The 19996-nt window shown below is 39.5% G+C and overlaps 1 protein-coding gene across 3 annotated transcripts in view; it reads right to left on the bottom strand.

Moving 5' to 3' along the window:
* The window catches only part of LOC108920466 (dachshund homolog 1-like), a 107900-nt gene that overhangs the window by 44207 nt on the left and 43697 nt on the right, over positions 1-19996 (bottom strand). For all 3 annotated transcript variants that reach the window (XR_003798155.1, XM_018729227.2, XM_029258087.1), the window contains exons 3-4: positions 14337-14492; positions 114-286 (exon numbers count right to left, since the gene is read on the bottom strand). Coding sequence is in view for 2 of the 3 variants with exons in the window: in XM_018729227.2 (XP_018584743.2) it covers positions 114-286; positions 14337-14492 (329 nt within the window). In the remaining variant the exon portion in view is untranslated. The remainder of the gene's footprint in view (positions 1-113; positions 287-14336; positions 14493-19996) is intronic.

Here is a 19996-nt window from a genome sequence, read left to right as displayed (position 1 = left end):
AAATTCAACAGGAATCAATATGAGATGCAAATTTCACAGACGAAAAATGAAGTTCTACAAAGGTAGGACAAATGAAGTATTTCTGAATTCCTGAAGGTTAAAATTCTCGTTACCTTTATTACCGAGGTCACCATTCGCGACGGGGCACTCTGAACCTGAGCGGCCGCAGCCATATTAGCAATGGTGCTGAGGTGGTTCATCTGAGTCATTGCCATGGTAACAGATGCAGGAGGCAGGCTCACAGGAATAAGGGGGTGAGGCATCATCATGAATGGAAGGTCTAAACCTAAAAAAAAATAAGTAAATAAACAACTCCTCTGGATCCTGAGATCTTAAAATGGTGGGGAAAAAAATATTCATCTCATTATATTACTTTCTTCATTCTTTTTCAAAACAATGGAACCGGTTAAAAATAATACTAGATCATATTTAGTCTTCAGGCCAGACACTATTCCGGCATACTCCTGGGCCGACAGATTCACATTCGTATTACCGTATGTGTACGTGTAGACACACGCATGCGCACACACACACACACACACACACACACACACACACACACAAGCAAATGTGAGCTGGGGAGAGGATGACCCATAGCACAGGTCAGGGCCTCCAAGTACCCAAGCTGTGCCCCTTCTTCCAGATCAGGTTGACTAGCTGACTAAATGGATATTAGTTCTGACATAAGAGACAGCCGGTCTGCTGCAAACTGAGAGGACAAACTGGGAAAAGGAAAAGAACTGCTTGAGGTGTGCAACACCTTTGTTCATTTGGATTTTATTCTGTAGCAAACTTGGTTTTTGTTGCCTTTTTTGGCAGTTTTTTTCTTTCTGTTTTTGCATGTCCTCTCCATGTCAGTGTGGGTTTCCTCGAGGTGATCTGGTTTCTTCCCACAGTCTACAGACATGCAGTTCAGGTGAACTGGTGACACTTAATAACCCACAGTTATTGAATGGGTGAGTGAGTGTTTGTATGTGTGCCTACCCTGCGATGGGCTGCGGTCCCATCCAGGATGTACCCCTAAACCTTGTGCCCAGTGATTCTGGGATATTCTCCAGAATGTCATGTCCCTGACCACAACAAGAGATTAGTGAGAATTTTACTCTTGCTCAGTATCAATATTCATGTACCCTAAGGTTAGGGTTGGAGTCTGAAGCCTACCACAGAAACATAGGGTACTAGGCTAAGTAGGGTTCACCCAGGATGGGACACCAATACACTGGAACTATTTCAGAGAATCAAGGAGAAAAAATGTCACTGGCAGGTATCTTGCCCAGCACTGAAGCCACATTCAAACTTCTTTTGAGCGATCAAAAACGAAAATGAACGCATTGACCGTCAAAACTCAAAGGTTTTTATTGAAGTACATGAATGGAGGAGTTCGGCATCATCTTTATTGTAGGGTTGTTCACTAAATGTTTGATTAAGCTCCGGCTATTTTATGTTGTTGTTGTTGTTGAGCTGACGGTTAAAAAAAAGGAGACGTCTGCACATAGAAAAGCAGAACACAAAACAGCTCAACAAAATATCAAAGGACAAAGGGCACCAGAGTCTGAATTGGAAGGTCCTTTGGAAAAAAAAAAAAAAGATGCAGAATTTGAATAAAGGAGAATTAGATCCTTCCCCCTATCCTTTTCTACCCTTGAAAGAAACATTGATTTCCATAAAAAAAGATAGCATGCAGATTAACAGAGGAACACATTGAAGAACATAAAAAGAGAGAGAAGATTAAAGCGGAGGAAGCCAAGCACCGCCTTTCTATCAGCTCCTTCTTGTAAGACAGTGAGTGAATCAATTACAGCTCGCGCGGCTGGACCCGATCAGACGAGTCCCTGGGAGCCGCGTGCTTTTCTGATCGCTCGGAACCGGCAGCAAACCGGGAGTCGCTCACTCGCACACGTATCCGCCTCTCAAAGGCACAATAAGGCCAGACTTTGTGAAATCTATGGCCTTTAAGGCAGAAATGCATTTGCGGCCTCGCCAAACTGGGGTGGGGGAGGTGGAGAGGAGGATTGCGAACGCCAAAGAAATGCAAGATCATGCTGTTGAACCGTTTTGTGCAATTAAAAGGTCTTCTTTTTATTAACCCATGCCACGAATGCTGTCGTTTGTTCCAACAGCAGCACCCTCGGCATTTGGCCGTTACTGTAAGAAAACACGTTAAGCGCATAACAGTCAGTGAAAATAACAGGATCGTTCTGTTATAAAGAAACAAAAGGAGCAGAACAACCAATTTTGGGGAAAAAAAAAAATTTCAGCGGCTCCATTGAGTCCAGGTCCTCTAAACCTTTACGATTTTCTCTCACAGGGGCCCGGATATGTACGGAATTACTGAGACAAGAGAAGTAAATCTTAGGGCCTGGTGGACAGCTACATAAGTTACAATGAAACAATACACAGAAATTATTCTATTTAGTTCTTCAGAGGGAGACGGCAGGGGACGGGGACTGAGCCGCTGTGTTACATTTCCAAGCAGCATGTAAATCACATTTATTTGATTCCGTGGCAAGCAATGTATCATACCACATAGTTTACAACATTTACCTGAACTAGTGAAGACAGAAATAAAGTCAAATCCACAAGTCGATAGAGAAAGACACTATTCCCCGCAACAGGATGAAAGAAAACGTTCGGAAAGATCAATACGTAACAGACATAAGAACACTTCTGTAGGGGTATCTACTGGAACTGCTACCTTTTACGGGTTAATATTTAAATACCTTTTTTAAACACAGGCACTAACTCAGCTACAAAAAATTCAACGAGTTTTCCCTTGTATTCACTGCAGTCATAATACCGATAACCCACAGACAGCTGATACGCAGAGGAAAAATGACATATTAAGGTTTGAAATTACAACTTCAGCAAGGTAATTGGTGTTCAGAAGGTTACTTCTACAAGAGACTGCTAGAACATTGCTTACACACAACTGACATTGTTTTCTCTACAGTTATACCCTGGAAGAAGCACTTGTTTATGTTAATGGTAAACTAGCGCTTTCCAGAAGACATTAAAATTCATGCTGAAGGGTGTGTGTACATCTTGTAATGCATTTGCCTTCAATTCGCTACAATTCACAATGTTCACCCATACAGACACTCAAAGAGTGTGATAGGGTCATAATTTAAACAGCCTTCAGTATGATTCATGTACTTGTAATTGAAAAGGTAGTGCTTATACATATAAATGGCAAATTATTTTGCACTGCTGCCGCTGAAGTAAGCCAGCACTTGCAATATTTTGCACAACTGACTGTTAAGGCATGCCACAAATGTTAAAGCACAAAAAAAAGCAAAATTATCTGATATGTTTGTGCCAGCTAGCACGGCGCAAGTATGTATGTAAAGCACAAACCAATTCCAAAACAGTGCGTTTAAGTGTGCAAATGATCTGCCAAATGTTACAATTTATACAAATACACTAATTATAACTTTGTAAATATGCAGTCTTATTGAATCTATGGATTCGGTAAGCGTTCGTGTGTTTAACGTTCACAAAGAAGTATCTTATAAAATCACCAATTAATGTTTTTCCATTGCATCAATAAGTGTCTTGGGAATTTCACTGAGCAGTAAATTAAGTGTAAAATTAAAATTATACTTAAAATGAAGATAAACTATGAAGGCCCTTACATGAGAGAAGGTTATCATTTTAAAAAATATGCAAATTAAATTTAATTTGTCAGATTATTAAGCGGAAACGTTCCAGATCTGTTTTGATATAAACCAGTACTTTAAGTAACTATGTAAAAGCTTCCTTCTATAAGAGCGCTGCAGGTGGTGTGGTGCATCTCCAGTATAACCGAAAGGTTGCTGGTTCAAGTTCTCAAAGTCGCTGTGGTTGAAAAAACTGGGTACAGCAATGAGGCAACATTCACTGTTTTTTCTGCATGTTTTCTTTTCATCAACTTTTTAAAGGGAGTTTTGTTGAACTGGTCAGTGGCCTACGAGAACTGACTCGCTTTATCACCTGCCCTTAAAATATCCTGGAGCACATCCTGGTCAAAATCCCAATTCTGCAGCACAGAGCTGTTGCTTTAGGGTATTACATGTAGTCTCAGTTACGCTGCATTACAGTGGATCCGTAAGAAAACAAACAGGAAAGCGGTAGCCCATCTGGCAGGTTTGACTTGAACCCAGCTTCTTCCCAAGCACCTCTGCCCTACGTCCCAGTGACAGACAAAGACCACGAATCAAGCCATTGTCAGTAAACTCTAATATACATTTACACACACATTACTCTTAAACCAAGTATAACGATTTCAGGAAGGAGTAAAAACTTTCAAATGACCTCAGCTGAAATTCTACGTACAAACAACTATTCTTTGCAGTATGTTTTGACTGGGTGTTCTGACTGTGGCCAAATGCAGATTTTCAGAAGCGCAAATTTTCCTTTTGGTCTGGTTATCCCACTATTGCGCTTAAGTACCGAATACAGTAACAGTAATGTGTCTTACAGTAAGAAGCTAACATACGGAAAGTTTTGTTTTTTGTGTGATGGAGCCAAATTCAAATACACAATAATTCCATGAACAAGCAAAGTTGGAAACAATTTCACAATTTTCACAAATTTGGATCTTCACGAATGTTACATTTACGCGCGAACAAAGAAAAAAGCTCCATGTAAGAAGTGAACGAAAACCATCCAACTTAATCTGTATTGTTTGAAAATTTTCAGGCTTCATTATGTACATTTGAAAAGACATTAAGTAGGAAATTATTGCGAAACAGAGCCATGTGGAAAGTGTAAGGCCGCAGTCTCAGTGGAATTGCTTCCGCAAGAGCTGTCTTGTTTATTCCAAAGCAACGCAACATGCACACGTATAGTGCACACACTCAAGCATAACATATTTGCCTGGGGATTTAACTCAGGTTTGCTAACTGCACAGATAAGGCAATTTTATACATAGAAAGTCTATGGCTTAGACCATGAACATGACAAGGACCAGTGATCTGTTCGCAAGTCCATCTGTCTGCAAGTCTAAATTCACTCTCATCGTTTGGGAAAAAAAAAATAAAAATAAATAAATAAAAATAAAATACGGCTGAAATGAATTCTGACACAACGATTCATGCGCATAGCACAGGCGATGTTGGCAATTTTCTCAGCTTGTTCAACTTTATTATTGATACTGCCTTTGCCATAACAATTGAGCACCTTTTCCTATGAGCACCATCATTTCTCAGAATTAATGTACTGGGTCAGCAAACACAAAGTACAAAAGTAACACGTCCAAGAGATATGTGCCATGTTGCCACTGTGTGGTGGCAGTTTGTCTGGGAACAGAGGACTTGCTGGCAAAAGCCATTTAGAGTCTCACTGTAGTGTCAATGTGGAAGCCTTACAACAGCAGTAGATGTGGCTACCAAATCTTGCATTCTATTAGAGCCAACTCACGTTAAACAGATTTAATACGGGAATGTATTCCGACACGGAGCATACCTCCATTTTTAATAATATTGTGAAAAGAATATCTTAAATGCAAGGCCAAAACATTCAAATGTCACCACTTTCAACACAAGCCCTCAAAGTGAAACATATGAAACGAATTACTGAGATGACAAACGGCACAGTGACTTCAGGAAGGAGAAAGGGTTAGCAGATGTTCTTAGCAGATGGTTTCGTATTTTTACCGCCGTAATACTCCTTAGTCGTGAGGTTGAAAATTAAAATATAAAAAAGAGTGCCTTCAACTTTGCCCTCTCAGTTGATCCCACTTCAACAGCATCACTAATGGAGACAGAATAGAGATCCATGGTGTCCTTTGATAAAAAAATCCTCATTTGACACAGATATTTCAGGTTTTAATAAAAAGGCTACAACTGTGACTATTACTTAATAAAACTTGAATTAGATATGGATATTTTAAATCTTAGTCTGTGCCCAAGTTGGCAGAGACTGCACACATTAATAAGTATTCATGACACTCATGAGATGGTGCACCAAAAATTATTCAAATATGAGAAGAGTGCAGGCAAAGAAGTCCAGAGTTATAATTGAGTTTAAAACAGTTATGGCAATTTAAAGCACAAGGTGACATGCCTTACAGCAAAAAAAAATGGATAGGACACCTAAAGACAGCTCATTAATGACAAAGCACAACTTCTTATAAAAGGAAAAATGAGACAGTCGATCAATTAATCGGTGTCGAGGAGTAAAGCTACAGAAAACAGCTTAGTTATAGGCTTCAACATGGCAGAAGTGAATATTTTCTGACGTGAAATATCACAGCTGTTTAATAAAGCAGTTGCATTGGGTACGTAGAAGCAGTGTTCAGACACTTCACCAAAGTAAAACACAGGTACTGCACTTGTGTAACACGTCTGTGCAGCTTCTGCTGAAAATGTGAGATGGATTGGAGGCAGATTGTTGGTTTATAACTTCTGATATAATAGACGAGAAAGTTTAGATCGCAGATACGGATCCCCTCTGTCACACTGTAAAAAGTATTTCTGTAGGCCCTTTTAAAATCTTATTCTTTCAGCTTCTGGATGAAACACAATACCCCCACTATAACACTGGATGGAGAAATGGTATTTAGTAAAGGCTACCAAAGTAAGAAGTTAATGTTAGAAAGGGAAATGAAAGTCTTGAAAAGAACGGACCTCTTAACAGCTTTGTTATGTTTTTATGTAGAATACATAGTAGCGTGGTATTATTTTCATTATTAATTATTCAATTAGCTGATGCCTTTCCCCAAAGTGACTCTGCATGTCTAGCAATTACATCACCATACATCAATTTACCCAGTGATACGACTGGCTAATTTTAACAGCATCAGTTGATGATAAACACCTTGGTCTTACAGCAGGAGCCAAATTGAAACCTTGGTCCTACACAAACGAGAAAGAGGCTCTAACCACAATCCTATGTAGAGCCCTGAGCAGCAAGACGGAAACGTAGACTGGAAGCTAATTTCTGAATTCTGTAAAACAGTGGAAACCATGGCACCAGTAATAATGGCAATCGCTCAACGTTTGAAATACCTTGAGTCCTGTAGTTTTTGCTGAGCATTAGAGGTTCTCAGAGTAGAACCGCTACTCTGCAGTATTTCTCTTGTGCATTAAGACCGATAAGGACGGGATGTCAGACTCCACTGTCTTGCATACTAAACTGTTTCTAAGGGTATATAATGCTACTGTCACACCCTCCCCTCAGTGGTACGAAAGAACATCCTCAAAGCCAGCGGCTACGTATTTCAATAAAAAAAAATCTCAGACACATGAGCCATCTTTTATTAAGCATGATGGAAGTGTTCCTAGTGTAGACCGTAGTCCATTTTAAGGTAATAAAGCTTAACGAAATGATAAACTTTCCAGTAACTGCAATTGGTATATTCATGTAATTTGCTACATTCCTGTACTCACTCCTCTGTTTTCTCCTGTCCTAATCTTAAAATTGTAATTAACAAATCCTTAATCCTTAAGCGTTAATGACTCTACTGTTCCAATCTAGACTCACAGCCAGACCTCGTCGATAAAGATCCACTTCAAGTTCTGGGGGTGTGTGTGTGCGCCTTCAATAAAGTTATGATTGTTTTCCTTAAAATGGTCTGTAAACACTATTTCCAGACTTTTTTTTAACCTGTATGCCAGGGTAGGAGCAAAGTTTATTTGAAAAATACTATGCTATGACCCATCTTGGGCATTTAATATACATTCCTGACCTTAAAAAAAAAAAAAGCAGCAGGTTTGCTGCCCATTCAAAGCAACAGTGCATGAATGCAATTATGATAATTAGTGTTTTGTAAGTGGTATGGGATTGACACTTACCATAAGCAGGCAGTATTCATTGGGCGATTTAATATTTATATGAAATGGCTGCAGATTAAACCTGGTGGCATTTAAACCGGGGTGTGCTGGGAAGAAAATGGACAGTACTAGAAGCTCCTTCCATCAAAGAGCAATATATTCAGGAAGAATCAATAAAACTCACACAGTGCTAGATGGGGAAAAAAGAAAAAAAAAACAGATGAATAAATGGCCTTTGTGTGATACTTAGCAAAGACAGCCTTTTAAAAAGATTGCTTCCAGTCAATGGCAGCCATTACCCATTCCAGCGAGCTTGTAAGTGAAATACATTTACCAGTATTATCAATCACTTCTTACTCTGTCTCTCCATTGATTTGTGGACACCTATTTGCATCTGGTTGTTGGATCATCTGCTTCAGCTATAAAATCTGAATTTTCTGTTCCCCCAGTTGTACACTTACATAACGCCTTTAACTATGTGTATGTTCCATTTAAACGTGGGAAATCACACAGATAACAAGTTATCATTTAAATTAATTTTAATAACATTTTTGTCATTTTGCATACCATTATATTATTGAAATAAATGTATAAAGGTAGGGTGGTAAGGGCATTTTCTCTGCCATAGTAACCATGCCACGTTCAAGAGATTTGCATGTAGATACCAGTATATTTACATTTATTTATTTAGCAGACGCTTTTGTTCAAAGTGACTTCCAATGAACTCTATGTAGTGTTATTAGCCCACACACCTTATTCACCAAGGCGGCTTTCACTGCTGGATACACTTCTTCTATTAGTCAAAAACAACAATGTTGTGAAACATTTTATAGAATAAACAGTGTGATTTATATAATAAATAATGTGCACTGCGAATATAGACTTTGAAAGAACCTGACATCACTAATGCTGGAAATCATAATACTGTTTGTTTGACTCTATTATCTATAATATTATTATCATAATAACTGGGGGTATTTTATATTGAATTTGCAGGAATTACAGAACAAGCATATTTTACATGAAAGACTAAAACACTTATCTGTGAACTGCTGAATGACATTCTTTGCACATTTCAAACTTATGCCAAGTGACATTGTCTTTTCAAATTGTGTTGATATCCCTACTACTATCTGGTCCTGCAAAGGTCACTCGGTTTCAGCTAAGTATTTGGCTAGACAGACGACTGGTAAAGCGTGGTAAACCGGTAAGGAAGCTATGAAGGAATAAATCATAACCAAATCAGTTTATCAAATTCTTAAAAAAATCAACCAGTTGATAATTAGGAATGGCACACAGCATGGTTGCTTACTTTTAAAGCTGTTATTCTGACCTTTGGAAGTGATCGTAAGGAACAGTATACAAATATCGGCATTAAAATGTTTCATGTATCATGCTTCAACCAGATGAAGTACCATGGGAAAAGCCGTATTAAAGGATCAGCTTGATCGTTAAAGAAGTAATGTTTAATATAATTTTACTGACACGTCTGTACAGTAGATGCAATGCATATATGAACAGTTATTTGTGCACTTTGTGCATTCCAAACGATGCATATTTAATGTTATGCTGATTTCCATCTGCTAATGCAGCTGGAGTTTGAAACAGGATTGCAAGCCATTGAAAATGTGTGTTATGCTACCTTTGAAATGTCTATTTAAAAGCTTTCTATTCATCTGTCATCACCTTCTCATGAACGTTGCAACTCGGAGAATAAAAGGCCATGATCCTGTCTCGTGCAGATCTCACACAGACTGACTATTCTCTAATACCGTTGGGTCTACTTTGACAGTAGAAAAGGGGGTGTGAATTTAAAACCTCCTGCTAGCACAGTATCCCACAAACATGCAGGTGAGCAAGTTTCATAACTTGTTACCATGGGAGTAGGTGTGGTGCTTCTAAAGCAAGCTGCACCAGCTTCCCTGTTTATCTAAAACAAAGCCACACATTTTTCCCAACGTGGAAAATTTCGTATCGACTGGTAAGAATAAAAATGCATGTTTTCATGCAGTAAAAAAAGTGGCTGACAGTCAGCCACGGGTTCCTGGGTCTGCATCTTGGAGCTTGTAGCCATAGGCCGAACACCTCTTCCGGCTGTCAGCTGATAAGACTCACATTGTTGACACGGAGAAAACCAACTGTACACACATTACATCGCAACCAACTGTAAAGACATACGGCAAAGCCTAGCAGGCAATACCTGAATGACTGATTGCTGGCGGCGTAGTGGTTAGAGTTACTGTCTTTGGATCCAAAGGATGCAGGTTTGACCCTCCCCCCTTCCAACAGTAGTAGCCTTGAGCAAGGTACTTACCCTAAATTGCTCCAGTAAAATTACCCAGCTGTATAAATGGGTAAATAATTGTAACCTTAACACTGTAAGTTGCTTTGGAGAAAAGCATCAGCTAAATGAAAAAAACCGTAAACACGTAAAAGAAACTAAACATATGAAGATATTTACGAAATCTCACATTAACAACTGCACAGGGGCATGTCTTTAAAATGATTATAGATCTGATTCTAATATATCTCCGCACTGACAGGTTAAACTAATAAGCATTTTATCCCAATTTTGGACACGATAGTCTAAATAGGAACTGCGGTGATAAATCTTGCCAGGCCTATGAATATGTGTATCTGTGTGCGTGTGCATGTGCGTGTGTGTGTCTATCTGTCCGTCTATCATATTTTGTTTGCTTTTCCCCATTTGGTCATACCCAGTGATTCAGCTCTTATGTCTGCAATCGCCACACCAACTCAGAAGAGTGAACAAAGGCACAAACCTCTTCCACTTTTCATGCTGTGAGCAACCCGCTTCGTTTCACTCGGAGGAGGGCTTCATCGCAAGGCGTAACACTTTAGGAGGGTGCTGTTCACTCAGCTCTGCACCCCTTTAGGCACAACACTTTAATGTGATTGTCAGACAAAGAAGGTATGTCTCTCATGAGGGAAGCCCACACACAACGACATAGGCTAGCGGAGATCCGACACTCAAGAAAGACACTTGAGTTGTGACACTTGTGTACTCCTCACGTGCTGGCTCTGTTTTCACCAACGCTTAGTGTGCTTCCTTCACGTCAAGAAGGAACACACTTTTCGAGTAAGAATTTCTTGCTCACAAGCAATTTTTCAAAATTGCGGGGATGGCATTGCCGAAACGTATAGAACCCTGTATCGGGTCACGTGCTCGCACACAAGGTGAAGAGTGCATCATGCTTCTCAGTAGAACAAGTTAATTTATTAGTGATGAGGGCAAACACTGCAATGTCACCATGGATCTTACGGTGAATGAAGTAAAATGAGGCACTAAGTATGAGACGGCAACGAGTGGATTTCTGGGTTTTATTTTTTAATATCTAATGATTTCAGAGCAATCAGTGAACGCAATGAAGCAATTAAAGAAAAAAAATGCCAATCTGCTCAAAACCAAACAACAAAAGCACCAAACGTGAGAAAACCCAACACTAAATTCAAAGAAACACACCATTCAAGAGTCATAGCTTAAAATGTCTTAATTTATTCTGAATAAAGGCACTAATGGCCTTACGTTCATTTACTTCAATGAGTTTTTACACCGGTGCAGCTGTCTGTCCGTGAGGAGGGGCTGTCACCACCCAGTCACCTCACACCCCTTCATGCGTACCAAGCCTGTGTACTTAGCCTGGGCAAATCCAGAGAGCTGTGTACTCCTTTGTGATGTACTCCTAGCAGGTACACTTATACACAGCTACTTTATTACCCAACACCTCAGCAGATTGTCAACGTAACCCTTATTATTGGTCACGTCCGTAAGGCACCACAACCGAGGCAAAACGAAATTAATTCAAGGTACAGCAGTCCTTTCCCGGCATTTAAACCCTTTCTGCTGTGTGATGAAACCAGCTATAAGAGTCTTTGACACACCCAGAATGTCTTGCACTGCTGCAGATAAATGACAAGTCTAAGTGTGAGGAAACCAGAGAGCCTGGGCTCTTTCATTACACAGGCATAATGTAGCGACAGTGATTATAGGACCAGAGGATATCAGGTCTTCAGACAACAAAACAAATCTAACAGAATGACAAATGTCCAATAAAGCAAGAGAATCATATTGGCATCGTATTGAAATTCTAAGCAGCGCCCTTAATGATTTTTTTCCCAGGCATTTTTAAATCAATAATTTTTCAGAATTTGACCTCTTGTTTTGACACGCCAAACAAATCAGCATTCATAATATTAAAAATAAGAGGCTAAAATGCTCTTCCTGGAACAGAACGGAACAAAAAAAAAAAAAAAAAGAAAAGAATGTGCCATGATTCACCCCCCCCAATGTCATAATCTATGTGACTGGTATCAGGCACCCTGTCACAAGAGACCGTCTGACATAAACAAGAGATTGCAAAAACATCTCACAATCAATATCAGGATGGCACTGGTGCTGAGCATCATTTGTCTCAGCAACCGTTTTTGACCAAATGGAACATTAATTCAAATCATAAATCTGAGGTGATTTAAATGCTAGAATGAGCGGCTGTCTGCCCTAATGATTTATTCTGTACATTCCTGTGAGCGAGAGATTTGTCCATATGCAGTGACAGGTCACCTTCAAATGCCACTGGCAGACCGTTCATCATCATTCAGACAAGCCTCTTAACGGTGCAAGTAAATATTAAAGGAAAAGAATCCAACTGATTGTGGATGGGAGAGAGGTGTCACTGCCATATATTTCACATTGGCTGCTAATGCTACCTTCTGCAGCCTTCAGAGGCTATTTTGTCAGCATTATCATTCATATCGTTCATAGGAGGCTAGACACCCAAGGTTAAAATGTAAATTACAAAAAGGTATGACAGTTTCTTATTACCATCTTCACCGGAGCCCCTGCTATTCCTGTTCTCATTTATCTTCATTTTGGGCGAGTTTATAATCAATTTCTCCTGAAATCTTGACCTCTTATAACAATTTCCAGTGTGAGTTCTGCTTCAAATACACGCCGTCTTCAAAACAAATAAGGAGTAAGATTTACAAAGGAGCTAAGGTTTCACACCGACGGCATTTAAAACTTGAGCTATTCCGCCGTTGAGGAAGTCCTAAGAACGTTGGCATAACAAATGAAAAAATATGCTAAGGAACCTGACTCATGAGATAGGCTTAATATACGTAAACACTTGTGCAAGCTCAAAGGAATGTCGAACCAAAACACAGCTGTTCAGCCGCTTTTAAAGAAGAGGTAAGTCTCATATCTCATCTCATATCTTTCCACGCTAATTATGTTTTTTAAGTCTGACAAAGGAAATCCCATCTATTATTTGTATGGTAACAAAGCGCTGTAAAAACATGCCAAGTGCAATTAATCCCCATTAAAGAAATACTTCAAATAGGGATTGAGCACCAAACCGGCACCTCATTCAGGCGGTTCTGTAAGCACATCATATGTCTTCACATTCTGCTCCATTTATTAATGTGGCTATATAATGTATGAGATTAATGATGTTTTATTTTTATTAAAGTAAGACAGACTGCAAATTGAACATTTTATTTAATGCTGAAATGACCTCTGATATATAGGAGACTTTAATCTGAGTAAACTCAGAAGAAGAAAGTACTGGAAACACTGAATTAAAACTATTATAAACAGCAAAAAAGAAAAAAAAGTGTAACAATTTAGCTTATGCTGAGCAACTTCTATCTATCTATCTATCTATCTATCTATCTATCTATCTATCTATCTATCTATCTATCTATTTCATTAAGTAATTAAACATCCACCTTGTAACACCTTGTTACTAGTCATACATTCAAACAAATGTATTTTTACATTACCTACTTACTGGACAAAGTTCCTGGAATCCTGTTAAATTTCTTTCTCCGAGCGCCACTTTCATAGTGGTATGCACTACTCAAAACAGACACAAAAAAATGCTGCTTATGGTCCTTCATCTGTCTGGAAAAAAACACGGCTGTGTATGCAGTCAGGGTAGTGGACTCGCAGAGACTGTAAAAACACAGTACTCTATTTTGTTGTTCACTCTGAGCATGCAACAAAAATGTTGAAAAAGTCATACCCTACATACTCCATGGAAGCACGTTCATTTCAAATTCGACAGTGGCTGCGCACACAAAAGTGTGTAAAACCTTGCTGTGGAGCACATACAACAATATATGTCTCAATAGTGTCACAAGATTTTGTCTCAATAGTAATGCAAGGAGAATGTCACAACTGCTGGGTGTCTCATGTAATGTTTCTTTGTGTGGCTGCGTTCGTATACCTGCTAAATGTACTAATCTCAGCAGCTGAGGTGAAAATGGGCTCAAAGGAAACCTTCCAAGTTGTTAATATATGCCTGAGATCTTTGAATTTGTAGGGAAAGGAAAAAAAAATATTACACATATAATGAAGCATTTAACAAGTAACCCAAGCAACACATGCCAAAAACGGCAAAATCCTTACTACTGTATTTTACTGGTAGCAACTGAAAATGCATTATATGTACTTCTTCTACAAAATAAGAGCATGCCAAATGTGTACAGTCATAAATGAAGAAAAAAACTCCAGCTAACAGACAGCAAATGCTGTGCAATGGTTTGTACAGTGGTTTGACTCACCGACGGTGGAATTGGGGTCCCCGTTTTCAGAGTCAGCCCCATGTTGGGTGTTACTGCTGTGGTAGCTGCTCATGGCCTCCAGCTTGATCTTCTTGACCTTCATGGCCTCAGCAATGGCAGCATTGGCAGCGGCTGCAGCTGCAGCAGCAGTGAGACCTGTTGGACACATCCACAGGGAATGAAGACCAAGTAAATTCAAGTATAGAATACAAGAGCAAAACTAAACATGTCTGACACTTCAAACAACATGACCTTTACATCAAGTAGGCAAAGTTTAATATGGAATATGTATTATTATCATTCTTATTCTTATTATTATTATTATAAGGATTATTTGTATAATCTATATAGGAGGGTGTGGTGGCGTCCTGTCCTGGGTGCGTCTCCCCCGGCCCTATGCCCTGTGTTGCCGGGCTTGGCTCCGGCTCGCCACGACCCCGCTCGGTACAAGCAGTTTCAGACAGTGAGTGTGTGTATAATCTATATATCTAATACATCTGAACTCCTTGTTCTATTTTCTGGCTTGAATTTATGTATGTGGTTTAAAGATCTTAAATACGTGCTGATCTAGTTGTCATAAACAGACTCAACTGGAATTAATCAGCAACTTTAGACACTGATGACACAATATGAAGATAATGAAGAAGTTCTCTTGTGCCACATTTTGAGCTGAAAATGATGTCTAAAATCCAGTCACCGATGAATGATTATTATCTGATACTGATAGAAAATCCTCATAAAGGAAAATCTCAAGCAATGGAATTTTACATTACATAGACCGTAAACTGAATAAAATAATGTTTTACACTACCAATCCTGTCCTGGGTGTGTCCCCTCCCCTTCCAGCCTTATGCCCTGTGTTGCCAGGTTAGGCTCCGGTTCCCCGCGACCCCGTATGGGACAAGCGGTTCAGATAATGTGTGTGTGTGTGTGTGTGTGTGGTTTCATTACTTATCTGCCCATCCCTAGGCAATAGATGCCAGTAGTGGTTGTAAAACCTTTTACTGACCTGATATACTGTGAAAACAACACATGGCAGTCGAAAGAGGGTATGAAACCGTGTAACACGTTTGTAAAACAAAATTGTATGAAAGAGGAGCCTTCTGTCCTTTGGTCCCTTTCCTATTCGCCGTGCACACAGTAGCACTTTGCATGGTTACCGCTCTGAACACTGTAAGAACGCACTTCATACTAATTCTGCACAAGGCAAAGAACATCCAGAGTGTTTCATTATAGAAGTAACATCTCATTTGTATTATTTTCCAGATCGAAAGCAGACTTGCCGAAATGGACCTGCATAGCTCACGACTGCACGTTGCACAGTTGAACATTTTTATTAGAGGGATTCGAGTCGACAGCAGGGTTCCCCCTGGGACTTGAAACTATAACACAAAATCTTCAGCTGCCTACTGTTCTTTGTTTAGCACACATTCATTTTGTTTGGCCAGTTTACTTCTTTGCGAAGTACCAAGTCTGGACGTGAAAAACCCTGTCTGATTTAGTTAAATCATTTTTGTTTACTTAATTTGACCTATATGGCCTACACTGCATATTCTGACTATACATCTTTGTAGTTTGGCAGTGATTTTTAGTTATTGTTGATTTTCTTTCTGAATTGCTCATCAACTTTGTTGACAAGAATCACTTTTATGTTATTTCCTTACTGGGCTCCAACGTAAGCACGAGAACATAGAATTCTGAGATATTTGCAGACAGAAAAAGTTTCAAAACAAAAATACCTGTTTTATTTGCATTAATAATTAACCGTGACCGATAAGAAGCTCTGAATGCTATGATAAAAGAGCAAAGCTATCTTTGTAGCCATTACTTTCTCAGTAGTTGTCCAAAGGCAGGACAAGTTATTACACACAACAAATTTGAACAACTTTGTAATTAAGATTAAGTGTTGATTGCACAAATGAACATGAACACACATCAGCAATTGGCATTGTTCTGCCTTGAAGATATGAGGAAATATTCCATTGAAATAATTCTTTATGGGAATGTCAAAGGTTCATTTTAATCAGGTTTTATCTCCCATAGAATTATTTCTTAGAAGAAAAGGAAATATGGTACCATTGTTATAAATCAGGTACTGAAACTATGATAATGACCTGGTTAATAAATGTACAATACAGTAGTTTCTTTCAACTTGTATGTAATTCAAAATTCAAATAAAAAAGAGTCATGTATAAGTTAAAATATACACATATATATATATATATAATTAATATATATATTAATTGTCCTAGAAAGACTACTGTCAACAGTTCTGACAGCTTGGTGGTAAGTCATGAAGAGCACCCAAACTATAACATCTTGCCTCCAACTATATGAAAAAAAAATCATGTTCAGCACTTTTTAACAAAACGATTCTATAAATGATCCTCACATATTCCAAAATGAATCCTTTATACGTTTCAAAGTCAAGGTGTATAGCTACAGTTCCGGGAGACAGTGCATAGAGTATCTTCAGTTGTAATCGATACTAAAACCGCATATAACATTTCACACAGTAATCTGCAACTAACCTTCTTACAGAAAATCAAGGAAATAGTAAATACCAAGAAACACTTTAGTAGAACATTCAAACTGATATCCTCTTATCAGTCCTGGATATAAAATGGGACAATGACTCATCAGTGAACCCTAATACCAAAATCTGTACCCAAACGCACAAGAACATATTCTCAGTGACCAATAGGAGTAATTGACATGTTACTCAATAAGGAGTAAACAAGAGTAAACATTCCACTCTGCACAAAAGACATACAGCGGAATCAATGAATTCGGATAAACGCTCACACCGTACACTTGACGCTCAAGGCAACTGTCCGCATGGTTTCCGGCTCTGCTCTTCTGCTCTCATTCCTGGCAGGCAGTCCTTGGCACATTCTCCTGGTTTATGAACTACCACATCCCCCTATCTCCAGTAATATTGCCATTATTCCAAATGCCAGGCCTGTACTTACCATGGAGAAAAGCATCCGTTTAATCTGGATTAAACCTGGATTAATTTTACGTAACTCATTTACACCATTCATTTAATTTCTTCTGTATTAAGTAAGGATATTGGTATTAGTGTTACCTTTTTAACCCATTTTCCTTTTTTTTGGTAAATATAACTTATATTATTGTTCACACACACTGTCTGAAACTGCTTGTCCCAAGAGGGGTCGTGGCAAAGCGGAGCCTAACCCGGCAACACGGGGCGCAAGGCTGGAGGAGGAGCGGATAAACCCGGGACAGGGCACCAGTCCGTCGCGAAGCACCCCAAGCAGGACTCGAACCCCAGACCCGCCACAGCACAGGAGTTGGGCAAGCCTGCTGCACCACTGCACCTCCTCCTGCATTATTGTTCTCTCTCCATAACTCCTTATTGTCTACTACATTTTGTTATATTTGGAAATGTGTTTATCCTTGCTTCAACATGTTTGTATTACTTGCATGTTAATGCGTGTGTCTTTTTTTAATGTATGAAACAGTATGCAAATACGTTTGCCGTGTAACTTTAGAAAGCGAAGAAAGAACTAAACACCCTTAAACTTGTTTTGTCCGGTCAATAAGAAATATGCTAAATGACCTATTAGATATTTTCAGGGGATCATGAAATATTGAATGAGTATTTGCACGAGACCATTACGATTACAAGAGAGAGGAAAACATTGTGCAGTTCATTCATATGGGCAGACGATGAGGAAATACATCAGTTCTATCCATTAATACCGGAAGAATGAGAAGAGAAAAAAAAAAAAACAGTAAAGTTTAAACACAGAAATGACAATATAAGTGCCAAACTACACATCTGCTGCACACTAAAGATTAAGCGTTACACAAGAAGCACCAGAGGGCGGAGGTTAGCGAGGGAAAGAACACTTCAGTAAATAGAAGCAAGGCACCGCGCTATCGCGCCAGCCCTGGAATAGCTAATTAATAGCAATGAAGTCAGGTAGTAGCCCTAGGAGCAGCTGTCATATTAAATAAATATGAGGGATCTATTATTATGCAGGAACTTGCAGCTGACTGACTTAATGCCGCCATGCCTCCGCATACATATTGTTACATTGTTCATTATTAATTAACACGCTCGCTGCTCCATACCTGCACAATGTCAGAATGTTCTTGTGATGCATACCGAATGTATGCGCCCTCTTCTGCTAACGGTGTGATTAAATTAAAATCAGATTACCTACACCTCAGTACACAAGGACAGGCTTTGCGGCCGGGCTGATAAAGAATTGCCAGACCTTATCTGATATGTTACCCTTCCTGGAAAGGGGCTGCTGTGGAACCTGTCTTTATTTACCTAACAACTGCGCGAAGGAACGTAACAACGTTTCAACGAGCACAAAAGCTTCGTTTTGTGCCTGGACTAGTAGAAGGCGGAGAGCATTTAGGGCAGCGCTTTCATAAACTTCTGCCGTGAAAGTCTCACCCACCTTGCAACGAATCGGACATTACGTTTATTCATTTCATTGACACTTTTCTCCAAAGTTACAATCATTTATCCGTTTACACTGCTGGGTAATTTTACCGGAGCCACTTAGGGTAAGTACCTTGCTCAAGGGTACTACAGCCAGAGGCAGGAAGCAAACCTGTGACCTTTGGATCTCAAGGGAGCAGCACTAACCCTAACCCTAACCCTACCAGCTGCCTGCTACAGCCCAACGTCAATACGATACAGTCGCGCTGGACATCCTTTTACAGCCCTCAGCTTGTTCTGAAAGGCGCTTCAACAGTCGGTTTACAGGTAACGAGAACATTATCTTCTCTAGAATGTTAGGAAAGCTCTACTTTTAGCGACCTTTTGAGAGGTTTTCACAGTGACGGAGGGTACAGAAGTGGTTGACCGTTACCTTCTTCCGCACGTCTTTGGACCTTTGGAGGAAGCTGGTGCACCTAAATGAAAGAGACTAAAAAACGAGGAGAACGTGCGAACTCCAGATAGACTGAGCCGGATCTGAACCGACCTCAAAAATCGCAGCTCAAAAGCTGTCAAATACCAGCACTACCAGCTGTGCCACCATTATCATCTCTAGAGAGCCCCTAATTTCTTTGTCTGCATGCAAGTTATTAAATTAAACTGCTGTGTTTTCCATTAGGGGGGTGCGGTGGCGCAGTGGGTTGGCCCTACTCCTGCTCTCGGGTGGGTCTGGGGTTCAAGTCCTGCTTGGGGTGCCTTGTGATGGACTGACGTCCTGTCCTGGGTGTGTCCCCTCCCCCTCTGGCCTTATGCCCTGTGTTGCCAGGTAGGCTCTGGTTCCCTGTGTGGGACAAGCGGTTCTGAAAATGTGTGTGTGTTTTCCATTAATAGTTTTTTACATTAAATCATATCTTTGCATTTGCGTTACTCATTCAGCAATCATAACATGAATAAATAATTTTGAAACATAGTTTAAAAAAAATTGTGTATAGATAATTAAGGTTCAAATGTTAACTATTTGTCTATATTTAAGTCCTTAGACTTTTGGAAGTCTATTTTCCAGTAACAAAGTTTACTTTGAATAAATATATATTACAAATTGAGGTATTCCGACCTCCTACACGGGTAGACAGTGCACGCAGTGTTCTGCTAAAAACAGAGGGGGCACACAGATAAACAGGAGGGAAACATTTAACTGCCCTGCTGAAGTTACTTCACACCAAGAACCACCATCACT

This window comes from Scleropages formosus, chromosome 14, assembly GCF_900964775.1.
Source record: "Scleropages formosus chromosome 14, fSclFor1.1, whole genome shotgun sequence".
In the NCBI taxonomy this organism is placed as follows: Eukaryota; Metazoa; Chordata; class Actinopteri; order Osteoglossiformes; family Osteoglossidae; genus Scleropages; species Scleropages formosus.
Note: the sequence above shows the minus strand (reverse complement) of the source record. Positions and strands in the feature narration are given on the sequence as shown.